This window comes from Hipposideros armiger, unplaced genomic scaffold (genome assembly GCF_001890085.2).
Source record: "Hipposideros armiger isolate ML-2016 unplaced genomic scaffold, ASM189008v1 scaffold_60, whole genome shotgun sequence".
In the NCBI taxonomy this organism is placed as follows: Eukaryota; Metazoa; Chordata; class Mammalia; order Chiroptera; family Hipposideridae; genus Hipposideros; species Hipposideros armiger.
The window spans coordinates 3165253-3184036 of record NW_017731410.1 but is presented as its reverse complement, the minus strand read 5'-3'; the positions used below and the strand labels follow the sequence as shown (position 1 = coordinate 3184036).

General features: G+C 36.7%; 1 protein-coding gene across 8 annotated transcripts in view; it reads left to right on the top strand.

Moving 5' to 3' along the window:
* ARL15 (ARF like GTPase 15) overlaps window positions 1-18784 on the top strand; it is a 397343-nt gene that overhangs the window by 155086 nt on the left and 223473 nt on the right. For all 8 annotated transcript variants that reach the window (XM_019641462.1, XM_019641458.1, XM_019641459.1 and 5 more), the window contains one exon: window positions 11513-11572. In XM_019641462.1, coding sequence (XP_019497007.1) covers window positions 11513-11572 — 60 coding nt within the window. The remainder of the gene's footprint in view (window positions 1-11512; window positions 11573-18784) is intronic.

Below are 18784 nucleotides of genomic sequence, written 5' to 3'. Positions count from 1 at the left end.
AAAAGTCACAATGTCTGACATTCAATCAAAAATTGCCAGATATGCAAAGAGGCAGGAAAACATGATTCATAATGAGAGTAATCAATCAATTGGAACTGATACAGATATGAGAATTAGCAAAGAAGGAAACTAAAACTATTGTGATAATTGAATTCTACCTGAAGTTAAGATATGGAAGATATTAAAGGAAAAAAAAACAAACATAAGATATCTGGTGGTAAATATTACAATATCTGAAATGAAATATAGACCAGATAGGATTAATGGCAGATTAGACATTGCAGAAGAAAAGGTTAATAACCTTGATGGCATTAACATTAGAGACTATCTAGAGTAAAGCCAGAAAGACACAGAGGACAAAATGCAAAGGACATCAGTGTGCTCTGGGAATACTTCAAGTCACCTAACACATGGGTAATTGAAATCTGTGAGGGTGAGGGGACAGAGAAAGGGACAGAAAAAATATTTGAAGAAATAATGGCCAAAACATTTTCAAACTTGAAAATAACTGTATACTTGGATCCAAGAAGCTCACTGAAATGAACCCCCAGGCCAAGAGACATGAACAAAATTACACTAAATTACATTGTAATGAAATTGCTCAAAACTGGTGATAAAGAATGTGATGGTTAATTTTATGTGTCAACTTGGCTGGGCCACGGTGCTCAAATATGTGGTCAAACATTGTTCTGGATGTTTCTGTGAGAGTGGTTTTAGATAAAATTAATATTTATCTAAATGGATTTTGACTAAAACATACTGCTCTCTGTCTAATGTGGTTGGGCCTCATTTGATCAGTTGAAGGCCTGAGTAGAATAAGACTGATTTCTCCCTCAAGCAAGAAGGAATTCTGCATCAATTGGCATTCAGACTTGAGCACAGCATCAGGCAGTTTCCTGGTTCTCCCGCCTGCTGGCCCACCCTGCAGGTTTTGGACTTGCCAACATCCATAATCTATAAATTACAATTCCTTAAAATAAATACCTTTCTTCATATACACACGCATCCTATTGGTCCTGTTCCTCTAGAGAACCCTGAGTAATACAAAGAGAAAAATTTAAAAGCAGATAAAAGATGTTACAGAAGAAAAAAGATAAGTATGGCATTATATTTCTCACTGGAAACAATGCAAGTGAGAAGACCATGAAGAAACATCTTGAAAATAGTGAAGGGGGAAAAAAATCATCAACCTGTATCTAACAAAAATATCTTTCCAAAAGAAAGTCAAGGTAAAGATTTTTTGAGACATACAAAGAGCTACAAGAATCTATTGCTAATAGACCAGCATTATAAGAAATGTTAAAGGCAGCCATTCAGGCAGAAAAGAAAAAAAAAGATTCCAGATAGAAATCTGGATTTATACAAAGGCATGAAAGTACCAGCAATGGTGAATACATGGGTAAATATATAAGGCTTCATTCTTATTATTTAAGCCTCTTTAAGAGATAATTGTTTGAACAAAAATATCAATATTGTGAAATTTATGACATAGAAAAGTAAAATGCATGAAAACATAGCATAAAACTCATAGGAGAAAAAGGAAGTAAACTATTGTAAGATTCATATATATATATATATATATATATATATATATATATATATATGGAGTGGTATAATAGCACTTGAAGCTAGACTGTGATAAGGAAACCCTAAGACAACCATTAAATAATAAAGAGAGATAGCCAATAAGGCAGCAAATGAGATGAGATGGAATTATCAAAAATAATTAATCAAGGGCTGGCCGAGTGGCGCGTTGGTTAAGAGCTGGCTTGGGACGCCAGAGGGCCCCGGTTCGGATCCCACATATGAGGGCCAGTGACACTGCCCTCTATAGCTAAGATGCTGAACAACAGCTCAACCTGGAGCTGGACTGCCATGAGTCGCCGGCGATGGTGTAGGCTGCAGCCCCTGCTGCAGTGGGTTGCCATGGGCTACCGTGTGTAGCCAGCAGCCAGCGTGAGCGTCCAGCAGCCATAGTGAGGGGCCGTCCAGAAGCCAGCGACTGAATCTGCCTCACCCGGGAAGAGCGCAATGATGGTGCCAACTTGGGCCAGTGAAGCAACGTCCTCCACAACTAGACTGAAGAACAAAAAAAGGACAGCGACTTGTCTGTTCCCCTTCCCCCAATTCCCCAGCGCTGTTCCCATCCCCCAATTCCCCAATAAAAATCTTAAAAAAAAAAAAATTAAAAGGTAGAAAAAGAGAAGGAAGGGAACAATAATAGATGGAGAACAAATAGAAAACAAGTAGCAAGGTGATAGATTCAAACCTAACCATCAATAATAAAACTAAATGTAAATGGTCTAGATCAGGGGTCGGCAAACTTTTGAAACAGAAGAGCCAATCCTGTCCCTCACAACAATTTAAAAATTATTTGAGAGCCATAAAACAAATGAAATCACCATTATGTGAATAATATCCTTTTAAATTTTTACAAATGAAACTATGATAGTTTTATTTTCATTTTCAATTTTATTTCAGCGCCACACGTATGTACCCAAAGAGCCACACATGGCTCGTGAGCCGCAGTTTGCTGACTCCTGGTCTGAATTCTTCAATTAAGAGGCTAAGGTTGATGTGATTATATTAAAAAACATAAGACCCAACTATATGGTGATTTAAAGAAACAAATTTTAAATATAAAGACACAAATAGGTTACAGGTCAAGGGATGAAAAATGATTTTTCAGCAGTCAAAAGAAAGTTGGAGTGGCTAAATTAATCAGACAATGTAGATTTTAGAGCAAAGAATAATACTGGGGATAAGGAAGTTCATTTTATAATGGTGAGATCATTTAATCAAGAGGGCATAACAGTGTTAAAATTTATGTATCTAATAACAGCTTCAAAATAGGCAAAGAAAAAACTGACAGAACTCCAGAAGGAAATAGTCAAACCCACAGTTACAGTCTGAGATTTCAGTACTCTCTCTCAATTATTGATAGACCATGTAGAAAGAAAATTAGCCAAGATATAGTAGACTTGAACATTAGCAACCAACTTGACCCGATTAACATTTATATAAGAACAGAAGACATTCTCCTCAGGTACATATGGAGCATTTACCAAATTAGACCTTATTTGAGGGCACAAAACAAGTCTCAGTAAACTTAAAAGGAGTCAAGTCATAATAAATATGGTCTCAGACCACAGTGGAATGGAAAGAAAACTCAATAACAAGATCTCTGGAAGAATCCCCAAATATTGGGAAACGAAATTAGTTTTAAATAAGCCATGGATCAAAGAAGAAATCAAAAGGGAAATAATAAAGCATTTTGCACTGGATGAAAATACAACGTATCAGAATTTGTAGGATGCCTTTAAAACAGGAGTTTTGGGAAAATTCACAGTACTAACCACCTATGTTAGAAAAAGGGGCCTCAAATCAATGACCCCAGCTTCCACTTTAAGGAACTAAAAGAGAAGAATGGATTAAACCTAAAGTAAGGGGAAGGAAAGAAATAATAAAGATCAAAGTGGAAATCAATGAAATAGAAGAACAGTAGAGAAAAATCATTGGAACTAAAAGCTGGTTCTTTGAGAAGATCAATAAAATTCATGAAACTAGCCAAATTGATCAGGAAACAAAATCAAAGAATACACTAACAATATCAGGAATGAAGAGAAGTTACATTAATATAGATTCCATTAAATTGAAAGGATAATAGAATATAATGAACAACTTTATGCCAAAATATTTGACAAGTTAAATGGACAAATTCCTTGAAAGACAAAGCCATTCGTTCTGTATCAGTAACTAAAACGATAAAGGCAGGGCAGAGAGGCATGACGTGAGGCTATAGGAAAGAAGGGACTGATGCTTCTTGGTTGAGTCTGTGTTCATTGTAGCTATGGAAGGAGGGCAGAGGTTGGAGAAGCAATTAGTGATGACAGAGAAGGGTGGAAGATGGGCGGCAGAGGAGAGCCAAGCCGGCTAATTTTAGTTATCAGTGGTACAAAAACCAGTCAGTGCTTGAGTTCCAGATAAGCATTGCTGACAAGTTCAAATTTACTTCTGGGTTTTTTTGTTGTTGTTCATAGCAGGGGTGTGTGTGTGTGTGTGTGTGTGTGTGTGTGTGTGTGTGTGTATGTTATGTAATCAAAGAAGAACAAAGGACGTGGAAAGAATTCACTGAATTAAATGACAAAGCCCAATGGCAAGAAAAGGTAACTAGGAGAAGAAATGAGGATGTCTGAAAGCCACCCCCTCATGCGAACCTTCCACGTGGAAGATGGGAGAAGGGCTGCAGGAGGCCTGAGGAGAATGATTGGCAAGGGAAAAGATCAAAGAAATGAACTATATACAAATTTAGAATTACTGGAAAGCTAAAATTAATAAGACAGATACTGTTGAGAAATATTTGTGTCACTTATTACAGATAAGAGTTTATGGCTGTCTCACTTAGAGAATTCAGTCACATTTACAAATAGTATCTAGAATCTAATTGATAGATTAAGTCCACAAAGATAATTCATAAAAAGAACTAGTGGCAAGCAAATAAATGGAAAAGGTTCAACTTTACTAGAATTTCAACTTTACTAGAGGATAAACAACAAAATGTTAATTTTATACCTAAATTTACCAAAATTTGTTTCTTTATGGTAAGATTGTGGCATTACTGGTGACATTATGATTGGTTTTGTCCCTTTTCTGGGAAAGCAATTATTCATATAAATCAAAGGTTACCACAACATTCATATTTCTTGACCTAGTTATGGGCCACTGAAAATTTATTTTAAGCATGTATTGTAATTTCAAAGAAACTATATGACAAAGTGATTCCTTGCAATATATTGTATAACTAAAATTTTAAAGTGATTTTGACATCCTATAGGAAGAGAGTTTGTTATAATAATTAAACTGTGGTACCTCAGTTGAATATTTTTTCAAATCTACAATCATTTCAGTCTTCAACAGAAGAAAATTAAATGTACATTTACTTTTAAAATTAAAGCATACAAAACTAGAGTTTTGAATTGAAAACTAAAAGGACATGAACATATAAAAACTAGAGTTTTGAATTGAAAACTAAAAGGACATGAACATATAAAAATAACAATGTGCTTTGTTGGTATGGCCGAATCTCATGTGACATTTTATTCTTTAAAATTACCGGTATTTCTCTATTTTATAATGTTTTGACGATACCCAGCCTATTAGAAATGAAATATTTGTTGGAAAAGTTTAGAATGATTGAAAGGAAAATCTACGTTGAAAATTACTTTATTAAAATGAAAACGTATCCCAAGGAAGGTATATACGTTCAATTTCAGCAAGGCAAGGGAAGGCTACCTTCCCTTCAGAAGGAAAGGGAATCTAAACTTTATAGGATTGTTAACTCCAGCAATCTTTTACCTTTGACATAATTTTTAAAAGATACTTAAATTGTCAAAACTCAAAGAGCCAAGAAATCCTCCAGAGAGCAGCGCCTGCTGGTAGAGAAAGAAAAATTGGGTAGCTTGCACCTTGGTCTAGAAACAAAAGTGAACTCGGTCCAGAGTGAATTCCTTGACTGTATATGCACAAGGGATTTGTTGATAAAAAGGGGTTGTTAATCTGCAGATTACACAAATGTTCACTTTTTTTCTTTTTAAACCAGAAGAATAGAGTCGAAAGTCTTAGGATAACATATTGATGTAACATGGAGAGCAACCTAGAGAAAACCTAACATTTGGAATTGAGAAGGTTGAAAATATCTTTTAGGGACCAGTATTACTGCACTTGAAAAATTGTGAAATAGGATGTCATTCAATTAAAATACAAAAAGATGATAATTTGAAAGAAATATAGAAAAAGCTCATGAAAATTTGAGGCATTTTAATAACTTTAGTGTTAGCTGCATATGTGTTAAGTCAATAAGAAAAACAAGTTAGAAAGTCAAAGTTTGGCATCTGCTAAAAAGAATTGTGGTTGTTTTTTTTTTTTAGGATTAGGGTTAATGTTAGTGTCAGGGTCAGGGTTAGGGTTAGGGTTAGGATTAGGGAAAAAGTTAGGGTTAGGGTTAGGAACAGGGTTAGGGTTAGAGACAGGTTACAGTTATGGTTAGGGACAGGGTTATTAAAAGGATTGTGTTTTATAAATGCCAGTAAACTAGATTTCCTTTTATGATGTTAGAATCATATTTAGAAAAGTTTCACTAGACCACTGTCTAAACATCACAAAAATACGATGGCATAAGTTATACCCTTGGTCCAGGTCAAGGCCAGAAGATCTATAGGATATCTTCCCCTTCAGCAGTTCTTAGAGTGACCCAGGGATCGCAGAAGCACATACCAAGCATCTGTGTACATTTGTGCAGATGCATGTATGTTAGGGGGGGTCATGGGGAGGTTGGTTTGTAGGTCCAAGTAAAATACCCATGTGTTCCACAAAAAGAATAAAAATAGATTAGCCTGCCTCCCTAAACTAATTTTGTTACAATTCCAGAAATGCTTTTCCTGTCTAAAAAATTTCAAATCCATCTCCCTCTATAAGAGGCTTTGTTGGATTTAAGGACTAAAAGATAAAACCTGAAAAGTCTATGCAAACAGTTATTTCCCCAAAGAGTTACTAAGTCATATATTTATTAAAATTTGCGGGGTTAAATCTTAAGGGAGGTTTCAGTCTTACAATGTAATTTAGATAGGCCAAGGAACAAATGAGTGTGTAACGTAGGCTTCAGCCATCAAATTGTTTGAGTGGAGTCGGGGGAGACCTACCCATGAGGCCTTCAAGCCACATACTTGAGGCCCTTGATGATTGACTTAGTTGTTACTGTGAATTTCTCCTTGTTTAGTAAATAATGGAATCGTATTTAGAAAAGATTTTAAGAAGCCTATCTAGTCTGCTAATTTTGCAGATGAGGGATTCCAAGCCAAGGAAAAAGGGCTGGTGAGTCTAAGAGCTGTGGTGAGGACTTCTAGGACAGTGCCCTTGTCACATCAGCACAAGGAACCCTGTGGAGAGGATCACAGGATGCTTATTTTGTGAAGAAGCAACAGATTGAGAGTACCATCATGGCCGAGTCAGTTGAACATTTTCCCTCCCCTCCTAGACTCTTGATTTTATTAATAATGTCTATTAAAAAGTATTTTCTAAATTTATGCTATTATTTTTATTCCATTAGTAAGAAGACAACATAGTGTAGACCTGAGAACACATATTTTGTTCCCTTGTGTTGAATTATTTATAAATAGGAGAGAAAATAAATTAGTGGGTTTATTAGGCATGTTGGTATTTTCCCAATTAGCTCCACCATATTTAGTCTCAAAATTGGGTAAAATAGTATTCATCTATCAACTTGTTGGTATGTGGAGGGAATGCTATAGTGTAGAGCTCTCATGGGCTATAGTGACAAGACCGGGGTTCAGGTTTTGAATATGACAGTTAGTGCTTTTGGTAAGGTACTTAACCCTTCCAGACTTCACTTTCCTCCTGGGACAGCAGGACTGACATTAACTTTAGGACTATTATGACAGCTAAATTAGGAAATAAACATAAGTCCTTAGCACAGATCTTTAAACAAATATTGAGATGGTATTATGTGCCTAGAAGTGGCATACAGGGTACACTGTACACTTTCTCCATTATCGGGCAGTCTACTGGGCGACAAACAAAACCAATCAATAAACTGATATGCAATCACATAAGAGAAGTACTGAGTGCTGGCAAGACATGGACACCCCGCCCTCCAAATCAACCTGTTTCAGAAACATCAGAGAAAGCTTGCCTGATGAAATGAAGTTAAAACACTACCCGAAGGATGAAAAGTTTGCTTCCGAGGGGCAGAGAACACACACTTGTGGAGTGATATGTGCAAAGGCCCTAGCGGGGAAGGAACATAGCTTGTTTTAGGAACTGGAGAGTATAAATGGAGGGAGAGATGGTACAGTATAAGCCTGAAGAAAGAGCAGAACTAGATCAGGTAGGGCCTTGTTCGGTGTTTTGACCTCTGTCCTAAGTAGTGAGAAGCTGTCAGGAGGTCATAGCTAAGGGAGTGATATAAACTGATGAGCCATTCAGGAAGATCACTTGGGCTGTTGTGTGGAGATGATTGAGGAGGCTGACAAGTGATGCAAAGCGTTTATATATTGGGTTGTCGGAAAAGTGATGACACGTTTTTGCAGCAAAAAATGTAGAAAACATACATCATGACTTCTCCAACAGCCCAATAGTTAGGAGGCTCCTGCAGTTGTCCAGGTGCTGAAGGTGGTGGCTTGGCTGGGGTCGTGCAGGGAGGACCCAGAGCAGTGGACATGCCTGAGAACTGTTTAGCAGATGGAATTGAAAGACTATGGTGACTGGGTTTGGGAGAGAAGGAAAGGAAGTGCTAAGGACCGCTACAAATATTTAGTCTATTGAAGTCCTCCGTAAATGCTTGTTTTTGACTGCTACTACAGCAGCTCTTGTTTTTACCAGTGCTTTTATAACACATCAGAGCTTGAGGACGCACATGACCTTGACTGGGAGAAAGCATCCAGCAGTCCTTTGGTGACTGTGAGTGTTCTGGCATTTTAGCTTTATTTATTTTTAAAAAAGAAAACACTTTATAGCACTGAGTGCCATCTATTCTCATTTACAGATGAGGAAACTGAGGCACAGAGGAATTAAGTAACTCGCTCCAAGGCAAACAATTAACAATGGTAGAGCCAGAATTTGACCCCAGGCATTCTCCCTGTAAGACCCCCATGCTATCTGGTGGCTTTTATTCCTCAAAACAGCCCTATAAGGCTGGACTTTGGTATCCCTACTAAATATTAATTTCCCTTCTTGGCCTCATCTGACCCAATGTAAAGGAATAAAATGTAGTTGATCTGCTAGTCACCCTTCTCGATTGCCCTTCTGGTGAACTGAAAGTATGTCTTTAAATTTTAATTCATTTTAATCCTTGTAAACATTTAGAATGACTGAAATAGAAAAACAATTTCTTTTCCATGAGTAGTCCATTTTCTTACACTCTGGGCTGATTATCTAGGCTTTGTCCTCTGAACATGAATTACCACAGCTTTATTGTAAAAATAATATGAAGACAGCACAATGCAAGAACGTGTATACCTTTGCCATATAAATCTAGCCACACAATGTTCTATTTGGAGAGAAAACATTTATGAGTATTCTGCAGAAACATTTATATGCCTATAAATAACATTGCTGGGTTACTTTACTTAGCATGGACTTTTGAGGACATTTTTGTATTCAATTTATTATGAAATCTGTGCAGGGATTAAAGACAGTCACAGTGATATAATCTGCCTGTTGGAATAATACATTTCAAAAGTTGTATTTTGCATAAGGGTGTGGCAATTTCTGGAAGGATATTACTTCCCTTTGGGTGTCTGCATATTGTCAGCTTTTACGAATCAAAGCAGATGAAACATTGCTGGTGTGTTTCATGACTTGTTTCTTTTTCAGGGTTGGGGCCTGTCCCATTTTTCTGGAAAATCCTTACTGGAGTTGTCCTGAACAGAACCACAAATAGACTGTTCAGCATTTGCATAGGTCTTTTCATCCTCAGGATTTCACAATCGTTGCCTTTTAATCCATATACACCCCTCTGAGATAGGTAGATACGTTCAAGCATCCAAGTCTCCCGCAGGCGAATCTCAGTGCCAGCAGGAGCATTGTGATTGGCACTGGCTTTCCTGAATTCCCCAGAGGCCAAACACCTGGAGAGGCTTACCTGCAGGCCCAGGTATATGCCAGTGTTTCAGCCCCATGGGGCAGCTTCCTCATTCCTGCATGCATCGTTAACCATAATGCTATGCCCACTGTGTCAACCTGCAGTAAAGCCACACAGGAATGGTATATTTGGGGAGATTCTTAGAGAACCCAATGACTATTTACATTCTGTACAGCAAATTTCAGCTATTCCCGTTTCCATCACTCCAACAAAGGTACTTTTCATCCAGTGGTAACATTGACAGCTCCATCTAAGTTCTTAGATTAATAAATGAGCACCCAGGGTTTCTATCGTACAAGTCTGTAATCAGGCTTGTAGAAGATATGCATACCTAATGATTAAATCTTCAACAATAAAATATCAATTGAAATATAATGCCAGCAATCATATTGCATGCGTATTTGCTGTACCAAGCACTGTGGTAAACATAATGCATACATTATCTGATCCTTACAACAACTCTGAGGTAGATACTATCATTCCCAGTCTACAAATGGTGAAAGACTGGGCTAGGAGGTTGCCCAGTCACAAGACTTATTTAAACATAGTTCTGCCTGACTCAAGTCACTTTTTAACAATTACGTGATATTCACTACCTTAAGTGGAAGGTAATACGTAGGATCTTAAAGCGCTAGGAAAATATACAACAAAGGAGTGGTAATAATAAGGTGGAATATAAAAAGGCACATATTGATTTTCTTTTTCATAAAGTAAAGCAGAACCATGTAACAGAATTGTTCTTATCCACATCATGCTTTATATCTTTTTACCTTTCTAAGCACTTAATGTAACTTGCTTCAAATGAAAAGTATTCCTATGTCTTCTCTTTTGCTCTGTTGACCATTTCTTGAAAAGGGGACTGTATTGAATTTATCTTGTAATTGTACATATTAAATAATGCTTAAAATCTTAAATTGGTGCTCAGAAAATTACTGAATACATTCACTTTTAAAAATTAGTAGGGCTTTTAGCTGAAAAAGAAGTACTTGTAAATGGTGGAACGTTCAAAGAAGACAAAAGAATCTCGTATTTAAGATCCCCAGATTCCCAGCTCTTCTAAGAGTCTTTACAAGTTCCAGTTGCTTGTGGATCCTTTTAGAAATATTTAGTGTGTATATTGTTTTCATGTGTGCATGTATGCCTTTATACGCACACTCACATGTATTACAACTGAATTGATTGACTTTGCAACATATGTGAGTGTTCATATAGCTATACACAGGCACACATGCACCCATCAGGGTAAATCCTAAGTGCATAGTTCATTATAAAACTATACTCTGAATATTTTATAATAGAAATCACTTGTTACATACATTATAAAATAATTGCCTATGCATAAATGGATAATTATGATAGTGCTTTTAAAAAAAAATGTATGTATGACATTAAATATGTCCTTAAAAGGAAACACTAACATAAATACTGTGTAAATCTAATATAAGATGATTAGAATTTAGGTACCTTAATCTCTAGGGTTGCTGAGTTACATGTGAGAGAAAATTAACTTTAGGAATTAGATGCAAAGGTCCCAGTAGATTTAATATTTTCTTTGAAGTTTCTCTATACTTTCAAGTGTCTTTCTTATAATTAATAAAATTTACAAAGTGACATATATTAATTAAAGAATAAGGCAGTATTTTTAAGGAAAGAGTTATATTTTGCTGTAATACACAACCATGTTTTGGAAAATGGTAGAAGATAATAATCAGGTTATCTATTGTCTTGGTAACTATGTGTTTCTAGTATAAATATGATGTCTGAAAAGTAATTCCTAATCTGCCTAACAAAAAAGATTTGAGCATCTGCATTTTTAAAAGTTGTTGCTAATTCATTTTTTTTTTCTAATTTTAGGTTTTAGTATAAAAGCAGTGCCATTCCAGAATGCCATCTTGAATGTAAAAGAACTTGGAGGTATAACATTTTAAATCATTTCTATGTATACCTTTAACTTTTAATTTGGTATTAATGTGTTACGTATAATTAAAACAATGATTTATTATTGTAGTAGGTGATTCATTTTTACCTTTTCTCTTGATAATATATTTCTTAGAAATAGTTCCTCTTCTTTACAAGAGTATGTGTTTTAAAAGTTGTTGAAGAGTTGTAAGAAATGTAAACTTTGTTTTCTTCTGTATGATTTAAAGACCTATACTACTAGTGCCATTTCATACGCTATACTCTTTGGTTTTACTTGTTCAAAAATTTATTCTTGAATAAAAAATATCAAGAGAATTTAACATAATCATAGAAAAATAAGCTATACACCATGCAGAGCAAAGACCCATATCTTAGAGAGGTTTTTATTTATCCTGCGGGTTTTATTGTATCAAATCTTTGTAGAATGTATTTGTTCTGATAATAAATCTTTGCCAATGGGTTCTTTGCTGGTTAAGCACATTTATTGGATAGGCTGTACCCCAAACTATACATCACTCAGTCTTTCATTACACTCACTGTCTGGGAATTTTTTATTGTGTTTTATGTCAGTCAGGGTCTTAACCCATGTAAATAGGTTAACAAAGAAATCAGTCAATTCAGTGAACCTACTAAATTCCGAATCGCACAGGAAAATGGTAAGTGCTCTGGAGTTCAGTATAATATTGGTGAGTTTAATGACTTAGAAGAAAGTTCTCTTCTCTCTGTAGTTACTTTGTGATATTGACCATACCCTCTTGTTTTGTTTTAAAAGCTCATTTGAACTGTGACCTTTTTTAACTTGATGAAATTGAAATTTAAACTTTTTTCCATTTTAATAGTGTTTGATGCCTTCTTATTTTTAACTCATAATGTATTAGCTGATCTTTTCATGTGTTTATTTTAGAGAGCTATATCTAGGACAACTACTTCTGTCAGTCTGTTTTATAGCTACCTTTGACTTTTATGGCATTAATATTAAAAATCAGCCATGGCTGATAAATTCTGATTTTTCCTTTAAGACATTTGGTTTTGTCATTTTGACTACAAAAATCACAAAACATGAATGTTCTTGTAATAGAATAATTTTCCCATGTAAAGTTTTTAAAAGACTATGTTCCTTTAAGTTGAATATTACCTTGTGATTTCTGGTGACTCTCGTTTCTCGGTGACCAAAGTATTATAGCTGGAGAACATATTGTAAAAGTCCGTGGAATCAAAATGTATGAATTGAGAATTCTACTGGTTTTAAACATGGTTGATACTTTGTTGAACACCCTCCAGGTGTAAGAAACTTGATTAATTGACAAGGCATTTATTATAGATGTTTAATTGGGTGATATAAATAGTGAATGTATCTGGATAATTTTTAAAAAATGAACACAAGGGATTTTTATAGCCTTGACTTCGTGCCATTGAAATTCAGCACAGCAGGTCCTCACATAACATAGTTTTGTTTAGTGTTGGTGTGTTATAATGTTGATGAGACGTTATAGGAACTTAACTCTTATATCAATTAACCTGTGGTAAAATTGTCTTCATTGTGCATTATTCCGCTGCAGTTCTAAGAACCTATTGACAATGTTAATAGGACTTCCTATACAATAAAAGACCACATTAGAGGACGGGTATATAAGGTGGGCATCTGCCTTCTTTTGCTGAAAAAACTGCCCTGACAGTTGCTGAAATAGAGAGGATACCCTAGCGTTTGGTGGTAATGTTTTAGTTCATGCCTATTCTGTGATGACGTATAGGAAAAAAATATAGCTTCAGGGATTGGGACAAGTACTTTAGTTCCAAGCTAAAGACATGTAGTGTTTGACATGTGGTATTATATCCCCTTAATTTTAATAGATGTTTTCAGTTGAGCGACTGTCTCAGGAGAATGTGATTTTCTGAGTACAATCAAATTATGTATCCTGTGTCACATGTTCAGATGCAAGCAATAGGAGGCGTTCACTCACTGATGGTTCATTCACTAATTCCTTTATTTAACAAATATTTTTTGAGGGCCTACTCTGCCTGGAATAGGACTGGGCACTAGGTTGTGTCTCACCTAAGAATGCATGTAAAGAAGGCTAACACAAGTAGAGAATACCTTTTCTAGGATTTAAAGTATTATCTTCCATACAAAGGCGCTCCTCCCGATATAAGGTGGGTGACATTTAGTGAGAATTATGAGCTACTGAAATCAAGTTGTTTGAGAGGAGATTGGTTGACTGGGAATTTCGAAGTTCAGGAGGAAAGAGTGTTTCAGGATCAGTCTGTGAAGCTATGAAACCTTTATTCACCAATAGAGGGTTGCTCAGAAGACAGGTTTAATCAGAGTTCAGTTGGGTTGTCAATCCAGGGGAAATTTCTGAAATCAAGCGAGGAGCTCACGCTGATGGGTGTAAAGATAGCAGATACTGAGAGCCACACCACTGCTAATGTGCAGAATGCGCAGATAGTTCGGCTTGTGCTCAATTCAGGAGGCCTGCTCCTTCCGGCTAACTCCATACTTTACCCCTTTGGGATAATTCCAAGGCTCTCCATTATCCTCGATCTCAACCTTAAGTTTAATTTCTCACTTCTTCAAAATAGGGACAGGTATGAACTTATGCTCCTCATCTAGAAAGAAGAAATGGCATGGAATAAAATAACAGTGACCAATAGACTTATAATAAACTTTATGTTTGTACACATAACCGATATATATATATATATATATATATATATATATATATATATATATATATTTACTTTCCTGCATCTCTATTTACTTATGTGTAAAATGTAGTAATAATAGTTCCTACATCATATAATCCTTGTGAGGACTAAATTAGTTAATGTTAGGTAAAGTACTTAGAGAGATCATCTGGCCCATAGCTAACATTTTTTGAAGATTTGCTTTTATTATAATTAGAGCCTCACCCTCAACCCCCCACAAAGAAACCTTTCAATAAAGCCTTTATCCCAAGGTCTTTAAAAATAACACAAATCACATATTGATTGCTTTTTTTCTTTTGGTCCTGCCACTCTCCCGCGTAGACAAGGGATGTTTTTCTTCATTACGTTATACCTGTTGAAGCTGAAACGTCACTGGAAAGGAAGTCTTCTGGTTAGCTGCCTAGCATGCTTTTTGGCACTGCACATGCATTAATATTAAATGTTTTTGTCCCTCTCCTTACCACCTTTCCTTCTATTTTCAGATTCCACCTGAAAAATCTCTTCCGTCTCCCATAGTGCTTTCGTTCTGTTTGGCTTATGTATTTTAACCACATTACTAAGGCAAGTGAAGCATCTGGCATTTAGCTGAGTTGAAAGCAGTGGTCACACAGCCGCGGTATCACAGCTCTGACCATTTGTCATTTTAGAAATTTCCAGTCCTTAAATCTACAAACAGATTTTTATGCTACATAGATGTTTTTCTCTTGATTTTGAAATTTAATTTGTAAATTTGATCGACTCCAGAGAGGAAAATTTCATTTAACACATTTGGTTTGTTACTGTTTCTTGATAAGGATCCAGACATCATAATATTCTTTTTCTTTCCCTAATTGAATTTTGGAAGCATGGTTGGTTTTATCAAATGACTTGTTTTCTTCCTCTAATAATCTAATGGTTATGTCTGACTTGTCCTTTCGTCATTTCCCTCCCCTCCCCCTTTCATCCCAACCACCATCCCCACCCAATACACTCTGGCAATCCTGTCTTCCCAGTTGTCACTGGGAAAAGCAAAGAGAAGCTCAGAAGTAGTTAGCTGTCTTTTAGGCCTCAGCATTCATTGTTGCTAGTTGTCAATGAAAGGGAAAGTTCATGAAGATTTTTGTTTGTGCTTTTTTTTTTTGTTTTTCTCTCAAGAGAGGTCAACTTTTCTTTTTCGGAAGGCGCTGAGGGTAGTGTGGAAAGTACAAGTTGTGTTCATTTACCATTTACTTCAGCCCATGCAAATAGTGATTGAATGATTTTTGAGGATTGTCAGCTAAGCCATTTTTTTAAAGGTTGCTTCTTTCAGCAGCCAAGCTGTTATATGAAACAGATGTTGATTCTGTCCTGTTTCTTTGTTTGCCTGGAGGAATAGGCCTCCTCCTAGTGAAAGGTGCTGTTTCTTTGTATCCTGCTAGTTATTTTCGGGTGCTGTTAATCTGTCCAGGTTATTTGCATTTCTTAATTTCTCCAGAAACTGTACAGGGCAAACTTCTTAACAGGCAACCTGGGGGGGCACTGCCGCCTGCTTCTTTTAATTTCTGCTTTTTGTACCCAGGCCATTTGATGTCTTTCATGAAAAGAAAGCTTTCTTCCTTCAGTCTTTTATTAAAACTGATTTCAGAGGGAAGAATCGCGCTTTAATTTTCATCTGATTCGTTTTCACAGTTCTATGTATATTATGAGTATTCCTTCCATATCCCAACTACCATCTCCTCTTAAAAAAATAATCCAAGTGTTACAGCTCTTTTAGAATTTGTCTAGTAAGTTTTCTGGCTCTCACTGGAAGACCCCCAATGCATATAAAAATAAATAAAATTATCCAACTAAATACCTATGAATTTAATGGACTCACTGGCTCTGAGAGTCATGCTATACAGCAAAGACAGAAGAGGAATCAACCCAATAAATGGGTTGTACATTTGAAAAACAGTATGAGCAGACAGATTTGAAGAGGTTATTATGGCCACATTACTTTGGGGACAACTGGAGTTGCCTGGATTGCTTGCCTGGTATAGGAGAAAGCAACTTGCCGTTCAAAAACTGTTTTGGACATCTCCAAACATGGGTTTCTATGGGAGACGTGACAAGAAACCATGTTCCTGGCAAAGAAACATGACATGACAGCGCAGAGCGGGGGCCCATGTGAGGCAGGTCCACAGAATTCCTTCTGACCTTGCTATAAGCTGAATTGCAGTCAGCCACACACAAGTAAGTGTGCATATTCTGCATTTGTTGTAGAATTACAAGGAAAAATGTGGTTTAGCAAGTAGAGTGCAGCCTCAAGACACTCTGTCCCTCTCTGCATTTGAACTCCTTGTTGTTGTTTTCTTATCTGTAAAATGTAAGTTTTAATAAATCATCACTACTTATTTCCCAAGGGATTGGGCTGGAAAAGAAAAGTTCAGTTGCCTAAAGCTCCTCAAGAGAGACGCTTTAAGAACAGACAGTGGTATTTGCACTAATTCTCTTTTTGTAGGTGTGGTTCCAGTGTGATATAGAATATCGAATGATCGAAACTTCTTGATATCATATTGTTTCCTTATCTAGGAAAAAACCCAGATCTTCCTGGATGGGGAGCAGCCAGTTAACTCCTGGCTGTCTGAGCTGTGTACTTTCTCACTTAGGCTTAGGCTATACTAGGGGAAATGATATTGGTGTAAAGCCAAGTCGCTTGGATGTGAGTTAAAAGGCCACGGCTATCTAAATTGGTTGAACAGGATCCCAGGGTGGTGGTGTTCAAGCGTTTTTTACACTTGCTAAGGGAAAACTGAGCCAAATATTCAGCAGAGCCAAATAAATGAATCTAGGGGCCCAGAAGTCTGTTATTGGCTGATGTAGACCTGACCTTAATTTTTGTTTTCTTCTGGAGAAGTGCCCTAGGACATTTTTTTCAATTTGTCTTCCCAGTTATAGTTTAGTATAGCACTTAATAATCGCTTCTTCTATGACTATATGTACATATAGAATGTTCTAGAAACTAGTTCCCTGGCCTTTTAACCCCTCCCAACCCCACCCTCCCCCACCCCCACTCTTGGCAATAGGATATCTCACGTGCCTCTGAGGTTGCTGCCTCACCACCGTTTCCTCTTGAGGGGCAACCGGGTCATTTCATATCTTACAGCTCGACCAAATTTCCTTGTAGAACATTTATGTTGGGTTCTTAGCTTAACTTCTTATCCCTCACAAGGGAATAGGTATTTCTGTTTCTCCCAGGGGTTGCCATAATAGCAACTAATTTTCATTTTGTATTTGGTTTCAGTGTGGTATTGCAGCAACAGCACTGCAAGTCAAGAGACCAGTTTTTTCCGCTAACAAAACAAGCTCCGGGACATTGGGCAAGGGAATTAACTTTTCCAGGGCTGCTTTCTTTTATAGCAACTGAGGATGCTAAGTGTTCTCCTGCTTGGTATAACATAACTAACTAGTTTAGTTTTTATCTTGAAACTCAGAGTATCTACTTTGCTTTGTCCCCTAGAAACCATAGAGCCACCCATCTCTAACAACAGTGTAGGGTTAGAATGCACTGTTATCTCTATATTCCTTTAACTCTCACTTCCTCATTATGTATTTTTTTTTGTACAGTAAACATTTCAATAAATATCATAGTTTTCTTTTTGTGTGTATAGGATGAGTTAGGCTATATGTATATAAAATAACAACTAATAGGAACTAGACAATGTTGTTATCACTGTGTTGTTTCCTTTGAGAAGTATTACAGTCTGATGTGGGAAGTACTATAACCAGATTGAGTACAAGATGCAATTAGGACTATATAGAAAGGACAAAAGAGGTGTCACAGAGGAAAAGGCAGTCTAGGAAAAAGAACAGATGGGGCAAAAGTCATGGAGGTGACAGTGGGTTTGATCCAATGGTGTCCCATCCATAAACCAAGCCCACCATCACCTCTTTGACTTATCTCTTCCTTTATCTAGACCAGCGGTTCTCAACCTTTCACAGGGGTCGCCTAAGACCATGGGAAAACACATATTTTCGATGGTCTTAGGAACCGAGACAAGGCTCCTCTATCCGTCTCCAGGCACACATGCAGATACGCCCACATACGAGTACCCGGCGACCCCTGTGAAAGGGTCGTTCGACCCCCCAAAGGGGTCGCGACCCACAGGTTAAGAACTGCTGATCTAGACTGTCTTTTCCTCTGTGACATCTCCTTTGTCCTTTTTTTAAGATCTCAATTGTACCTTGTACTAAACCCTATTATAGTATTTGTTGCACCAGCCTATAAAATTATAAAGAATTGAAAACACACCATAATCTTTAAAGTTCATTGTATTGTGGTATAAAATATATCAGTAGTTCAAAGCTGGAGGGAATTTGTTAAATTATACCCCAATATGCTAGAGTAATGCTAACCCCTTCAGAAGCAAATTGTTTTGTTGAATTCATTTCAGTGAATATTTAATGAATACTAACTACATACAAGGCCCAGAGGATAGAGTCCCTTCCCCCGCATCTCTCTCTCTCTCTCTCTCTCTCTCTCTCTCTCTCTCTCTCTCTCTC